The following is a 13931-nucleotide window of genomic DNA, read 5'->3' as shown; positions in this document are numbered from 1 at the left end:
GGCTTTCCTTCTAGCCTCAGTCTCCTCTGTCTTCTCTGGATGCTCAGGGGAGAAGCCAGGGAGGCCAGGGCTTGGGGGAGGGAGTGGAAGCAGCTCCCCCATCTCCTCAGTCTGGCCCACCATCAGGGTCTGCCCTTGGAGCAGAATCCACAGGCCCGGATCTGTGTCAGTGGCTCAGGACGGTCCCAGGGCCAGCTGTTTCCTGCTGTGAAAAGAGAACTTTGCCATTATTCTGGGTTTTCCCAGGGAAGAGGAGTCTAGGCAATTTGTGCTCAGCACCCCCCACCCCTGCCTCCCACTCTACCACCGCCCCCCTTGTCTGAGACCTGGAGACAAAAACTCCTAGAACCCCACTGTGGCAGCCTTCATGTATTCATGCCACAAATATTTATCGATCACTTACTCACTGTCTGCGGAGCACACTGCCAAGTACTAGGATACACCAGTAGAGGAGAGAGTTCACAGTTTAGCAAGGCAGACTGACATCAACTAGTAATCACACACACACACACACACACACACACACACACATATTCAAAATTCCAGTCATCATCATAGAAGAAAATGTCAGGGAGTGATGAAAGATTATAATATGGGTTCTGATTATCCTGGGAGCCAGGGAGAGCCTGTCTGAGAATGTGACTTCTGAGCCTATGCCCAGAGAATGGAGTTGGATTTGCCAGGCAAACAGGAGGAAGTGCTCTCTAGGCAGAGTCAGCATCAGCATGTGCAAAGTCCCTGAGACAAGTCTTTAAATAAGCTGACTCTTAAGCTGAGAAGATATACTCTGGGTCATGTTGCCCATTCAGCCACCTAAACTCAGCTTGCACACTTTTTAGCGCTGGGGAGCTCATCCCCTACCAAGGCCACCAGTTGCCTACTCAGATGGCTCCGACTGTCAGAGGCTCTTTATCCTGAACTGACCTCTGTCTTCTACTCTGTTCATTTGTGGTTCAAAACAGGGCAGGTCTGGCCCCCACCCTCCCTGACCAGCCAGGCCTCCAAGAGCTGAGGGAGGGGTGGCCTTTTGAGTGTCTCTCTTTGCCTACCCCATCTTCCATGGGGAATCTTGGCCTCTGTCCACTGACTTCCTGTCCCCCCCACCACCACCTTCCAGGTCATCCGGAAGGGCTGGCTGACCATCAACAATATTGGCATCATGAAGGGAGGCTCCAAGGAGTATTGGTTTGTGCTGACTGCCGAGAATCTGTCCTGGTATAAGGATGACGAGGTAAGTAAAGGGACATTTGTCATCAAGGGGTTTGTCTGGTGGCCAGAGTCAGGTTTAGATCCTACCACAGGCTTGGAGTGAACTGGACCACCAAATTGGCATATTTAATATCTATTTCATTGATTGATTGACTTATTTTTGGTTGTGTCCAGTACTTAGTTGCAGTGCAAGGACTTAGTTGCCCCAGGGCATGTGGAATCTTGGTTCCCCAACCAGGGATCAAACCCATGGAAGGCAGATTCTTAACCACTGGACCACCAGGGAAGTCTCCCAACAGGGGTATTTAAAAATCCCATCAAAGAGTTCTGAGTGGAAGCGGTAAGTAAGGACTGTAAGCAGGCAATTCTGGGGGCTCATCCAGGAGGGATGGGGAAGATGGCTTGGCCAGATGGGGGAGCGTGGGGGCTGAGCGCCCTAGAGAGGGTGAGCAGGGGTGCTGAGCGTCCCTCTCTGACCCCACCAGGCCCTCAGCCTTCCTGTTTTCTTGCTCCAGGGCGTGCCTGCTCCTCTGTGGCCCCCACAGGCCCATGACACACACAGTCCAGCTGCCAGACACGGTTAACCCCTGCACCCCAGTCCCCCAGGCCCCGCAGTCCGAGTGAGATGCCCAGGGTACCTCCAGCCAGAGGGTCCAAGACCAGTGGGGCCCATAGAGGCACCACACCAAACCTCTCCCTGCCCACCAGGCATAGACCCCCCTGCCACTTCCCTCCCCGGCTGTTGGTCTCCTTTAAGAACCAGTCTATTTGGCTTCCACATCTGGATTCCAGAGGTGACCAGAGAGAGCAGGGAAGGCTGGGATGGAGTTGGGGGGGGCAAGGGGGGGCTTGTGGTAATGAACTCCAGCTGGCCAAGGAGTGGGGGAAGGGACCCTCTTCCTCCTGAGGGGGCCATTGAAGGACAGCGGGAAGCAGAGCTTGGGGTGGTGGCCTGTGGTTTTGGTCTCCAAGCCCCCCTTGGTGATCCCTGCCCCGCTCTGAGTTGTCCCAGGCAGGGCCCCCCTCCCCACTTTGGGCGGGCCCCCTCTGTCGTCACTGGCGGGGGCGCCAAGCCATCTGGACCTCATTACCCCAACCCTGGCCTCTTCCAGAGCCCGGGGCCCCTTGAAGGGATGGAGTGTGAGGTGGCGGGGCACGCAGGGGGTGGGGGTCGCTTCCTGCTCTGCTGCCCAGGGAGGCTCCCTAGACGTGCGGTGGATGGGGGGGTGCCGACTGCTGGCCCCCACAACTCCTGGTGCCCCTGTGCTGCGGTTCCTTAAACAGGGCTGGGGGACATTGTGAGCTGGGCTGAGGGCCAGCGACTGGCTACACTGTGGGGGAGGAAGAAGTATATCTGAGAGGGGCCCCCCGGCCTCGTACGTGTGTACATGGAGGGTGTCTTTTGGGAGCTTTGTACATCTGAGTTGAGTCCTGTGTGATGCTGGCGCCGTCTGTGGGGGTGGGAGTGGGGTGGGCAGAGAGTACTGGGAGGTGGGGGCCGGGTGGACGTGGCGAGTGGGTGTTTGACAGGAGAGTGTTTGGGTTGTAAGCGTCAGGGCGTGTTTGGTATGTGAGGGTCTGCGTGTGTGTTTGGGGGCAGACCATGTGTGTCCGTGCTCACTGTGTAAGCACCAGTGTGTATGTGTGGTGAGTGGGCTCCAGGAGTGAGGACGTGCGTGTGGCACGCTTGAGAATATGTATTGTATGTACTGGGGATGTAAGGATGGGAGAGGACCAGAGTTCCATTGTGTGCGGGTGTGAGTGTGTGTGTGAGCTTGTGTGTGTGTGCGCACTTGTGTGTGTGCGTGGGACATTGGATGTGCGATTTAAAAATTGAATGCGGGAATGTACGTTTCTGAGTGGGGGTGGGTGTTGGTGCTGAGGTGAGGGTGCCTGTGTGTGTTGGATGTGAGTGGATTTTCTTTGTTTTTTTGCACTAAAACCGCTGGGGTCACGGAGGTGGTCCGGACAGGGGGGGGAGGCTGATCTGTCCCCCTTCTCCACCCAGCCACCAGCCATCTGCTCTTCGGGACTTGGGTGGCCCTCTGGACAGACAGTCGGTCACCCACAGCCCAGCCCTCACTGACCCCCCCATCTACTCAGTCTCCCTCCACCACCCATCAGCTCCCCCACCCCATCCGGCAGCAGCCTGGCACCCCCCACCCCCACCGCCCTCGGCGCCTCCTCCCAGCCTCCACCCTGTGCCCCCCAAGCCCCCTGTCCCGGCTCCAGGCTCCAGTTGTGGGATGGCGGGCGGGGGTCGGTCCAGGTCTCCAGCGGCGGCGCCGAGGGTCTAACCCAGCCCAGCCTAACCAATGTGCAGACTACTGTACAATTTGGGAGTCCTGAACAGATAGTCTAAACACTGGGTAGACGGAGTGGAGGGGTCCCACGATCCATCCAGGCAGCAGTGTCTGTCCGTCGGGTGTGAGTTCGGCCCTGTGTCCCGGAGATGCAAGGCCCCCCAGCCCAGCCCAACCAGCCCGGGGTCCCCTCTCTGCTCCGACTCCCCTTCTGCCTCCTTTGACGTGGCAGGGGCGAGCGGGAGCTGTGGCTGGGAAGGAGGGGCCTGGGGAGGGGGCCGGCCTGCGGGAAGGAGGAGGCTGCTCCTCACTGGGTCCAACCCCAGGGCGGGTGGCGGCGGGGCCTCCCTCGAATGCTTCCAGATGTTCCCTGGCCGTGTGTGCAACTTCCTCCTCTCCTCCCCCAGCCGCCCTCTGGGGCTCCCGGCCACCCGCCTGGCATAAAGAGGGCTTTATGTGGCTGGATGGGCCCGGCGGGTGGGTGGTGGATGGGGGTGGGCAGAGGGAGGTGGGTAGGATGACACCAGGACCATGGGGAGCAGGGTCCTCCTAAACCCAGCCGTGCCACCCACCCCCACCCCGACCCCACCGCCCAAGATCCTGGCCGAGGCCCGGAGTCCTCCAAACCTACACCGACACCCGGCCCCACCCGAGGGCATGGGCCCGGTGGAGTTTCCAGTGGGCTAAGGGGTACAGGCAGCAGACACCCTTCCTCTCCTCCCAGAGCCCCATCCCTGGGTACCTCCTCTGAAGACCCCGAAGCTCCTCCCCACTGTCTGTAGGACAGAGCAGCAGCCTACAGACTCATGTGCACATAAGCCTGGCACCCACATGCCACCCACAGATAAGCATAGCTCCTCCCAGACGATACAAATAAACCAGGTTCAGCCCGTTATGTAAACTATATGTACGTGTCCCAGAGGCACATCCGTGCAAACACACAGATATTTATAATTGCCGTGCACACCTAAAAAACTGCACTCGTACAAACATGCTCACCCGCACGGTCGGACTGGCACCTCCTCAGGCACCCTCATGCACACACAAGGACACACGGGCACAGGGACAATGGTGAGAGGGCACGTGCTCTGGCGGGCATGGATTTACACAAACACAACGCCACACACTGCACACACTCACCACCTCTCGGCTTGTGCTGTGTGTCTGTCTGATTGCTAACACATGGGCGGCTGTGGGGAGGGGGCTGAGCCAGCCCTTTGAAGACGCCAGGCCCTGGTGGCCCCCCCTTCCCTGTCTCTCCAGTCAGGAAATGAAGTCAGAGGCTTATCCAACGCAGGCCCCATCGGCCAGGCCGGGGGCAAGGGAGGCCGAGTGTGGGGGTCCCTGGCTGGGGCTGGCCTGGCTTGTATCCAGGGCTTGCTTGGGGCGGGATGTAGGAGCCAAGCTCAGCCTCGCCACCTCAGGCTCTTGAGCTCTGGCACAGATGCGGAGGTGGTGGGAAGGGCTTGAGCCAAGGTGTCCGGCAGGCCCAGGGCTCTGGGGCCAGGCTCTCACTAGATAGCGCCTGCGCAGTTCTAGGGGGCTGGTGGTCCCTAGTCCCAGGTGCCCACCCCAACCCCTCACCCCAGCGCAGAGCATCCTTATGGAGTGACGGGGGGCAGAGAACAGCACCAAGCTCACCATCACTCCTTGCTCTCCCTCAGGAGAAAGAGAAGAAGTACATGCTCTCCGTGGATAACCTGAAGTTGCGGGACGTGGAGAAGGGCTTCATGTCCAGCAAGCACATCTTTGCCCTCTTCAACACAGAGCAGAGGTGCCCACCTGCCCCCATGGGGCCCACAGACCCAGAAGGGAGAGGCACCTGCCCTGAGCCCCCCAGCACGTCATTCGTTTGACAAACATTTGTTGAGTTTCTACTCTGTGCTAGACTCTTGTCAAGATCTCCTCCCTGGCCTGTGCTCCCCGCCCCCATTTCCTTTCTCCTTCCCACCTGACCTCCCTCCCTCTCCTCGCCTGTCTCTCCTTCCCTCCTTCCTCCCCTTCTGCAAGCACTTGGTTAGTAACTGCCCTGGGTAAGATACTGACAGGACCAGGCCTCTCCCTTCCCAACCCAGGGCTGACTCTAACGGCTTTCTCCCACTCAGAGATGCAGATTCAGTACAGCTGCCAAGAGGGGAAAGCCAGGGAGGGGGAAGTGGGGCTTGAGATCTAAACCAGGGACTACACTGTCATGGGTGCCCCTTTGATGAGGGCTCAGTCCCTTTCTAATAGACTATTTTACTGCTCATTTCACTGCTCATGTCACTCATTCTCACAATGGCCCTATAAGGCAGGAATTGTTCCTATTTTAAAATTTTTATTAATTTATTTGGCTGTGCTGGGTCTAAGTTGCAGCACACAGGATCTCCGATCTTGTGGCATGCAAGTTCTCTAGTTGCGGGCTGTGGGATCTAGTTTCCTGACCAGGGATTGAACTTGGGCCCCTTGTATGGGGAGCATGGAGTCTTAACCACTGGACCATCAGGGAAGTCCCAGGAATTGTTATTATTAACCCATCTCCCAGATGAGAAAACTGAGGCTGGGAGAGAGGAAGGGACTTGCCGCAGCTGGGAAATAAGAAAGCCAGGACTGGCCCTGCAGTCATGATGACCCCTGTCCACGCGTGCCCTTAACTACCAAGGTGAAGGGGCTTTGCCCTGTCTCCCCTCACCACCGGCGCCACCTTGCAGGAATGTCTACAAGGATTATCGGCAGCTGGAGCTGGCCTGCGAGACACAGGAGGAGGTGGATAGCTGGAAGGCCTCCTTTCTAAGGGCTGGCGTGTACCCTGAGCGTGTTGGGGTAAGTGGCAGGGGAGGTAAGGGAGGGGCAAGCTGCTTAAAATAAGGGGTCCTGTGGGGGAGCCACCCTCAGTGATGTCAAGTCGTGCCATATTTTCGAGATATTGGGCTCAGAAATAGCAGAGATCCTCCCCCTACCTGCCCCGGGGTGGGATCAGAGTTAAGCCCTCCTCCCATCCTTCTCTAATGCCATTTTACATGACCCTTTCTCTACTGCAGGCATTTCCTATATCCCTTTCATATGATGGTTGTTTCTTGTGACTGCCCTCGCTTTTCTCCCCTCTTTCACTGTGACAAAGTCGAGAGTTGCCTTCGACTTGGGGTGCAGTGCCCAGATTGCTTACTCAGTCCCTCCTCTTTCCTCTATCTGCTTCGGCTACGCTCACTGGTGGCGGCGGCGGTGGTGGCAATGCTGGTGTGGTGACCTCTGTGGCTTTGGTGTGGGCCTCCCAGGACAAAGAGAAAGTGAGTGTGCCCCTCCCTCACCCTCTGCCAGGCATCTCTAGCCTAGGGCCAGATCTGGTCAGGTCTTTAGAATCTGGAAGGTACCTTGGAGATGTCCTTTTCATATCCTTTTCCTAATTTACGGACTGGAAAAGTAAGGCAAATTCTAGGTAGTAGAGTTAGAGCCAAGATGAGGCTGAATGAGAGTATGGGGTCCTGAGAGGCACTAGTGTGGGCACTCGGGCCTAGAGACCCAGAGCTATGGGGGAGCTGGTGTCTTTGTATATAGGCCAGCTGTTTCTCTCTGTGCTCCAGCATTCTAGCCATCCTTGAAGGGGCTGGGACCCTGGGGATGCCTCAAACCTGGCTTTGAGGGCCCAGCCACCCTGATGCCCTCTGTTCTCAACGGCAGGCCAGTGAGACGGAGGAGAACGGCTCGGACAGCTTCATGCACTCCATGGACCCACAGCTGGAGCGACAGGTGGAGACCATCCGGAACCTGGTGGATTCATACATGGCCATCGTCAATAAGACTGTCCGGGACCTCATGCCCAAGACGATCATGCATCTCATGATCAACAACGTGGGTTCACCACCATGTGGGGGGCAGTAGGACCAGGGAAGTGGGTGGCCAGCTTGGCCTTGGGTAGGCACAGGCCAGTCACGTGGGACTGAATCTGGGGAGGGAGGCAGGAGTCCAAGCCAGAGCTGTCCAATTGAAACGTTGTGTGAGCTTCACATATTACTCTGTAGATTCACACAACCAAATTGTTCCAGACATGCTTAAATTTTTCCAGGAAGGGCTCAAAATCTGCATCTCTTTGAGAACTCCCAGACCATGTTTTGAAATACATACCCCCCAGAACCACTTCCACTTGTATCTTAATGAAAACGCATGGCCCTAGGGGAATTAGAACTGTGTTGAAATCCTGGGCTTGCCACAAATTCCCTGGGTAATTCTAAGCAAACAACTACCCTCTCTGAGCCTCTGTTTCCTCATTTGTAAAATATGGATAGTAATAGAATTGAGAATTAAATGAGTATAAAGTGCATAACAACACAGTGCCTAGCATGTAATAGGTGCTCAACGTATATTTAAATAACAAATAAATGAGACACAAGCCAATGGCATAAAAAAACCTCCACAGATATTCTCTCCACAAATATTCCAGAGCCTGGACCAGGTAACATTGAGGGATTTTTAAGAACATTAACCCACCTCCTAGACACAGACTTGTATTTCACCCAGTCCTGGCACACATTCACACCTGGTACTCAAGGGCTCAGAACATTTTAAACTGTCATCTTCCTTATTTTGGTCCAGTGGAACATACAAGTCTTTGGAAAGGGTGTAACTACCCATTTTGGGCTTCCCAGGTGGCGTTAGTGGTAAAGAACCTGCCTGCCAATGTAGGAGACCTAAGAGACGCAGGTTTGCTTCCCTCTGGAGGAGGGCGTGTCCATGCACTCCAGTATTCTTGCCGGGAGAATCCCATGGACAGAAGAACCTGGTGGGCTACAGTCCATGGGGTCGCCAAGAGTCAGATACGACTGAAGCAACTTAGTACTCATTCACCTCATTTTACAGATGTGGAAACTGAGGCTGAATAAAGCTGAGTAATCAGTCCTGTTGCCTGATATTAATAGCCCCTGGGTGTTCCTCCTAGATCTATGACCTAAACAGTTCACTTTTCTTCTCTGGATCATCTGAGAAAAAGGGCAAGTGGGGGAGGGGGGGAAGCAAGGGAGATCTCTAAGTTTAGGGAATGGCAGAGTCCCATACCCGAGCTCCGATTCCTAGAAGGGCCGGGGAGGGGAGGGCAAATTGGTTGGTACAGGGCTCGGGGTCCAAGCCTCTCTCTTTGCCCACTCGCAGACCAAGGAATTCATCTTCTCGGAGCTGCTGGCCAACCTGTATTCGTGCGGGGACCAGAACACACTGATGGAGGAGTCGGCCGAGCAGGCGCAGCGGCGCGACGAGATGCTACGCATGTACCACGCACTGAAAGAGGCGCTCAGCATCATCGGCGACATCAACACGACCACTGTCAGCACGCCCATGCCCCCGCCTGTGGACGACTCCTGGCTGCAGGTGCAGAGCGTACCGACCGGACGCAGGTACCAGGGCCGGCTCCCACGGCCCCAAAGCCCCCCAGCCCGGGGCCCGCGGGAGGAGGGCCGGGACCGGGCAGTGGCGCGCCCGCGTCACCGGGCTGGCTCCCACCTGGAGCGAGGGGCGGGGCTTAGAGAGGGCGGGGCTTGTCGCGGGGCGGGGCTTGCCGTGGAGTGCTGGCTGCTGGGCCGGGTGGAGCAGGGAAGTTAGAGCCTCTAGTGGGGGGCGGGGTTAAACACCCGAGAGAACCCAGGGCCGATAGGGGCGGGGCTTGCGCGCATGGGCGTGGTCGGCACGAGGCTGGGGCGGGGCCTTGGTGTGGGGCGGAGCAGCTCATCTCTTCCCTGCTTGTCCTGTTTCTGTCGCCCGCAGGTCACCCACGTCCAGCCCCACGCCGCAGCGCCGAGCCCCTGCCGTGCCCCCAGCCCGGCCCGGGTCGCGGGGCCCTGCTCCTGGGCCTCCGCCTGCTGGGTCCGCCCTGGGGGGAGCGCCCCCCGTGCCCTCCAGGCCGGGGGCTTCCCCTGACCCCTTCGGTCCTCCCCCCCAGGTGCCCTCGCGCCCCAACCGCGCCCCGCCCGGGGTCCCCAGGTGAGTAGGGGCTGAAAGCGATGGCAGAGATCGCCGGGCGGGCGTGGCCGGGAGGGAGGTGGGGCCGGATCCTGGAGCATCGGCCTGGGTCTCCAGAGCCGGGCCTCTCTGTCCAAGTCACTCGGACCGTGGGTGCTAGAGTCACTGGGGGTGTTGCCGAGGACTGGCGGAGCCTGCCCTCAGGGAGCGCTGAGTCCCGCAGGTGGTCGTTTCTGGGAAGGGGGCGGTGGGGCTCATCCCACCTGCCCTCTTCTTTCCAGCACTTGCATGGCGCTTCCCTCCTTTTTCACTCTCTTTTTCCACACTGCATCCCTTCTTTCCTTTCCAGCCGCTCTTATTCGATCTCCATTCCATCCTCTACTGCTGTCTCCCAGCCCCTAGGGAGCCTACCTCAGGTCTGAGGATCTGAACCCAAATCCTCTCTGGATGGGTAGATTTTGTTCACTTACACTCAGGGCTACCCTGGTGCCCCCACTTCCCCAGTCCTGAACCTTTGGACCTGTCCTCAAGGTTGTCCGGCCTCTGTCCCACAGGAAAAGAGGCCAGGTTGTGACTGTGTGACCAGTAGGGTGTGTGATATGTGTGTGTGGGCGTGCACACGGGTGTGAGAGTGTAAGAATGGCACCCAGGCATGTGGTAGGGCATGGAGCAGCTGGGAAAGGGGTCTGGGAGCCATGGGAGAGCCTGATGGTTTTCTTCCTTCTCCTTGCTTCTGGCCCCACCCAGCCTGGACCAAGGTGGTGCGTGTGAGGGCAGAAGTTGGGTAAAGGCTGCCGATTCCCAGAAATTTCCAGGGAAAAGGATTCTGTGTCATCCCTTGCCTTTGCCTTCTTGACCCATGATCTTCTTTCAAGGAAGGTCACTCTGATGTCTAACTCAGTCTGCCCTGTTTCCACTGGCCATGTTCTCTGAGGAAGCACACATCAGACCAATAGCATCCATTTATGTTTCCATATGGCTGGAGGGGAGGGCCATGGATCTAACATCCATGAATCTAAAATGAAGCAGAGATGGGGCTTGCTCTGTGATGACCTGATGGCCAACGTGGAGGGGTTAAAGCAGGCAGCATGGTGGTGTTCAGGGACACTGGACTGGAGTAAGCCTTCAGGCAAGTCGCTTTCCCTTCCAGGGTCTCAGTTTCCCTTCTATGAAATGATATTTAACATTCTGCCTTCCCAGGGTTGGAGTCGGAATCAGGGGAGACAGTGACTATAGATAGAGATACCACATTAACTGCAAAAGTGGCCATAGAAACTCTCTGCCAACTTCCGACCTGAGTTCAGATCTCTAAGGGTATTTGAGATGCCCAAGCCCGTGCTGAGGTGTGACATGAGAGCTGTAATATTTGGTACCTGCTACAACTCTGGTCTGACTGACACATGGGAAGTCATGGCCTCAGGGAGAGAGCAGTCTGGGGAGCTTCAAGGCAGCTTGACTTCAGTGAGATCCCAGAGCTGATTGAGATAAGGTTCAGGTGGTGAAGAGCCAGGAGTGCTTTGGGGTAAGGAGCAACAGGTGGGCAGAGGTTTAGTGTGGAATGCATTAAGAGCTGCTGGTCAGAGCAGAGTGCAGATAGAATGAGGAAGAATCGAAAAAGATTGCGCTGGGTGGAGTGGAGCAGGTTGGAGAACCTTCAAAGTCCACTGAAGAGGTTGTCTTGTTGGGACTCAATGCCATGGGCAGTAGGGAGCCACATAAGGCTCTTGGGTGGAGATGTGAGAGCTGGACCCTAAGAAAGCGAGGCCTGTCCCCTCTGGAGCCATGCAGGTGGCCCTCTGAGCACGCTAGGCACGAGTGTGCAGGGAGCTGGTGCCAATTGCCTCCTGTGTGCGGGCAGGCGAGCAAGCTTCTGTGTTGTGACCGCAGCGCTGCGTGTGCTTCAGTGTGCCCAGTGGCTGCATGCCCCAGATCCACGCTGCACGTGCCACCGGCCAGCAAGGTTGCTGGGCCTGGGTGGGGTTGGGGGGGCGGTGTATGTGTGTTGTTTGTGGGCATGTGTGTCAGCGTGTGCATGCGGGGCCGTGGGGCCTCACCGCCTGTGTGTGCACGCCCGGGCGTGTGCGTGTGCGTGTCCCCCAGCCCCAGGCCCCGCCCCGTCCGTGCGTGTGAACTGCCATGTTGATTTCGTGCTGTCTTTCAGAATCACTATCAGTGACCCCTGAGGAGCGTCAGCCACGGTAGGTACAGGCCTCTCTGCCTGCTGCTTGAACGGTGTGTCTGCCCCCTGCCGCACCAGCTCCGCACTGCAGGGCGCACCTGGGACCTCAGAGGCAGGACCCCCTCCCTCTCCCTTCCGCAGCTCCAGACTTACTCTTTCCTCTTCCTGTTCTCGCTGCCAGCTGGCTCTCTCACCTCCCTTCTCAGCGAGCCTCGGGACTCAGCGCCGCCCACGAGCTCCTTGGCAAGAGCCTGGGGAGGTCCTGGGTCAGGCTCCACACCCAAGCTGGCAGCCCCCTGGGGTGCCCTCTGGAGCTGTCAGGAAGAGTGCAGAGCTCATGGTTCACGGTGTCAGGAGCAGGGAGCTTGGCGAGGGTGGTGTGTAGGGCTGGACTCAGGTGGCAGAGAGGCCTTGGAACCTCACCCTGGGGTGCCATACTCCTTCCCCAACCTGAGTGAGCCCTGCTGCCCGGACGGGGGCAGCCGGCTCTCCACCTGGGAGCTCTTCAGACCCGAAGAGTTTCAGGGCAGGGGAGGTCCAAAGTCCCACCTCCTCAAGCATGCCAGCAGCTGAGCAGCAGTTGGGGGTGAAGGCTCTGATGGTCAAATGTTCTTGGAGGGCCTGGGTGTCCCATCCACACCATCAGCCCAGAGCACACTTCACAGGCCAGGCAGGTCTCACAGCCTCTTCCCCAGCCTCCATAGTCTCATCACTCCAGCGTCCTCCTCGGCCCCAGGTGGAGCACGCTAGGTAGCCCGCAGGCTCCCCCCAACCTGGACCTGTTGCTCCTAGGGGGTGACCTACCCTTTTTGGCCAAAGGGGTGACAGTGTCTGCGGACCTGGGCAAGTTGGCTTCTCCAAGTTCTGCCCCGGCTGGGCCCCCCCCCAACTCACCCAGTGAACCCACCTGCCACTCTGCACCTGCGCTGACTCTTGCTCTTCTGCTTTTCCCCAGCAGGAAGGGCCCAGCCTCACCTACACGACCTGCGGTCCCCCGACCAGCTGAGGCTCCCCTGTTAGACTTATAAGCCTGTGGCCACTGGCATCCGGCCGCCTGCCCTCCCTGCCTCCCCAGGGTCCCTTCGGGAGACTCACGGGCTTTCCGCCCACCCAGAAGGGCCTCTAGTGCTCCCTCCAGCCATGCTGTTAGCTTTAGCCTCCTGGTTCAAACAGTGTTCTTTTTTTTCCTGTCTTTCTCCATCAGGTCTGGGGGCTGTTGCGTGGGGCTCACGGCCCCACACCCCCTGAGGCTAGGGATGGCCCCAGGCCAGTGGGTTGAAAGACATGGGGAGGGAGGCCAGAGAAGAGGGATGTCAGGGGGGGCCGAGCACGTGTCTGGAGCTGTGGGTGCACTGCCTGGTGGTGTGTGAGAGAACAGCGTGAGTGGTGGGGTGGGGGCTGCCCCCAGCTTTACTCCAGGCCTTCGTGAAGCTCTGGCCCCTGCCCATCTCCAGTTTCTTCCCTTCCACCTTCCCTTTCTCGTCTCTCTCCTCTCTTCCAGAACCCTTGCCCATGCCCTCGTCTCCCCCCGCCACCTCCGGACTTGGCTGCCTTTGCCTTACCAGCTCTCTCCTGCTTTTCTCTCTCCCATTCTCTCTTTGCTTTCTCTCCAACTGCCAGCCGATCGGGTCAGGCAAGTCCATCCCGTCCTGAGAGCCCCAGGCCCCCCTTCGACCTCTAATCAGATCCCTCCTATTCCTCGGAGACCTCCCTTTCCAAGCCTGCCCGGACGGCTGTTCTGTGACTTGGCAGTGGCTACCCAGCCCCCAGAGCCTCCCCTCCACCTGTGACTTAGTCTGTTGTAGTGGTGAGCTGACACATCCAGGCGTGACGTTGGTGAGACTTCGTGCCCCTCTCTGGTCTTGCTCCTGCCCCGTTCTATAAATATCTATAAATACTCATATATATATATATATGTAAACATAGCTATGGCCAAGCCTCGCCTCTGGTGTTGGGAATCAATCACCGTGCTGTCCTTGAGGAATCTTGTAGCCCAACTACAAGGGAACACTGTCACCCTGACATCCCCCTCCAAAGCGTGCCACCTCCAATGAGCCCGTGTCATGCCCGGCCTGTGGACAGCCAGCCCCCCTCTGCCATCCTCCTGTCCCAACCCCCTCCTCGGGCGTGGGGGTGCTGTGCTGGCAGCTGTATGGTTCTCTGACCGCTACCAGTCTTGCTGTCTCTCGGCTGAGAATAAAACCCATTTCTGGACAATGGGGAACAGCGTGTCCTCTGCGGCCTTGTGTTCGCTGCTGTGGCGCTTGGGGGGAGGTAAAGGTTTAAACATTGCGTGAGGGATGGGGGAGGGCCCA

At 57.9% G+C, this 13931-nt stretch overlaps 1 protein-coding gene across 4 annotated transcripts in view; it reads left to right on the top strand.

The window, feature by feature from the left end:
• The window catches only part of DNM1 (dynamin 1), a 44178-nt gene extending 30354 nt beyond the window's left edge, over positions 1–13824 (top strand). For 2 of the 4 annotated variants that reach the window (XM_065928360.1, XM_065928358.1), the window contains exons 15-22: positions 1118–1231; positions 5177–5286; positions 6203–6314; positions 6767–6778; positions 7170–7340; positions 8634–8875; positions 9243–9458; positions 13237–13824. In XM_065928360.1, the coding sequence (XP_065784432.1) occupies positions 1118–1231; positions 5177–5286; positions 6203–6314; positions 6767–6778; positions 7170–7340; positions 8634–8875; positions 9243–9458; positions 13237–13297 (1038 nt within the window). In that variant the 3' untranslated portion in view covers positions 13298–13824. Of the gene's footprint in view, positions 1–1117; positions 1232–5176; positions 5287–6202; positions 6315–6766; positions 6779–7169; positions 7341–8633; positions 8876–9242; positions 9459–12571 lie in introns of all 4 variants that reach the window. The other 2 variants (XM_065928357.1, XM_065928356.1) reach the window with 2 other exon arrangements.
• Positions 13825–13931: the final 107 nt, after the last annotated feature.

Source organism: Muntiacus reevesi, chromosome 3, assembly GCF_963930625.1.
Source record: "Muntiacus reevesi chromosome 3, mMunRee1.1, whole genome shotgun sequence".
Lineage (NCBI taxonomy): Eukaryota > Metazoa > Chordata > Mammalia > Artiodactyla > Cervidae > Muntiacus > Muntiacus reevesi.
This window is presented reverse-complemented; position numbering and strand designations above follow the sequence as displayed.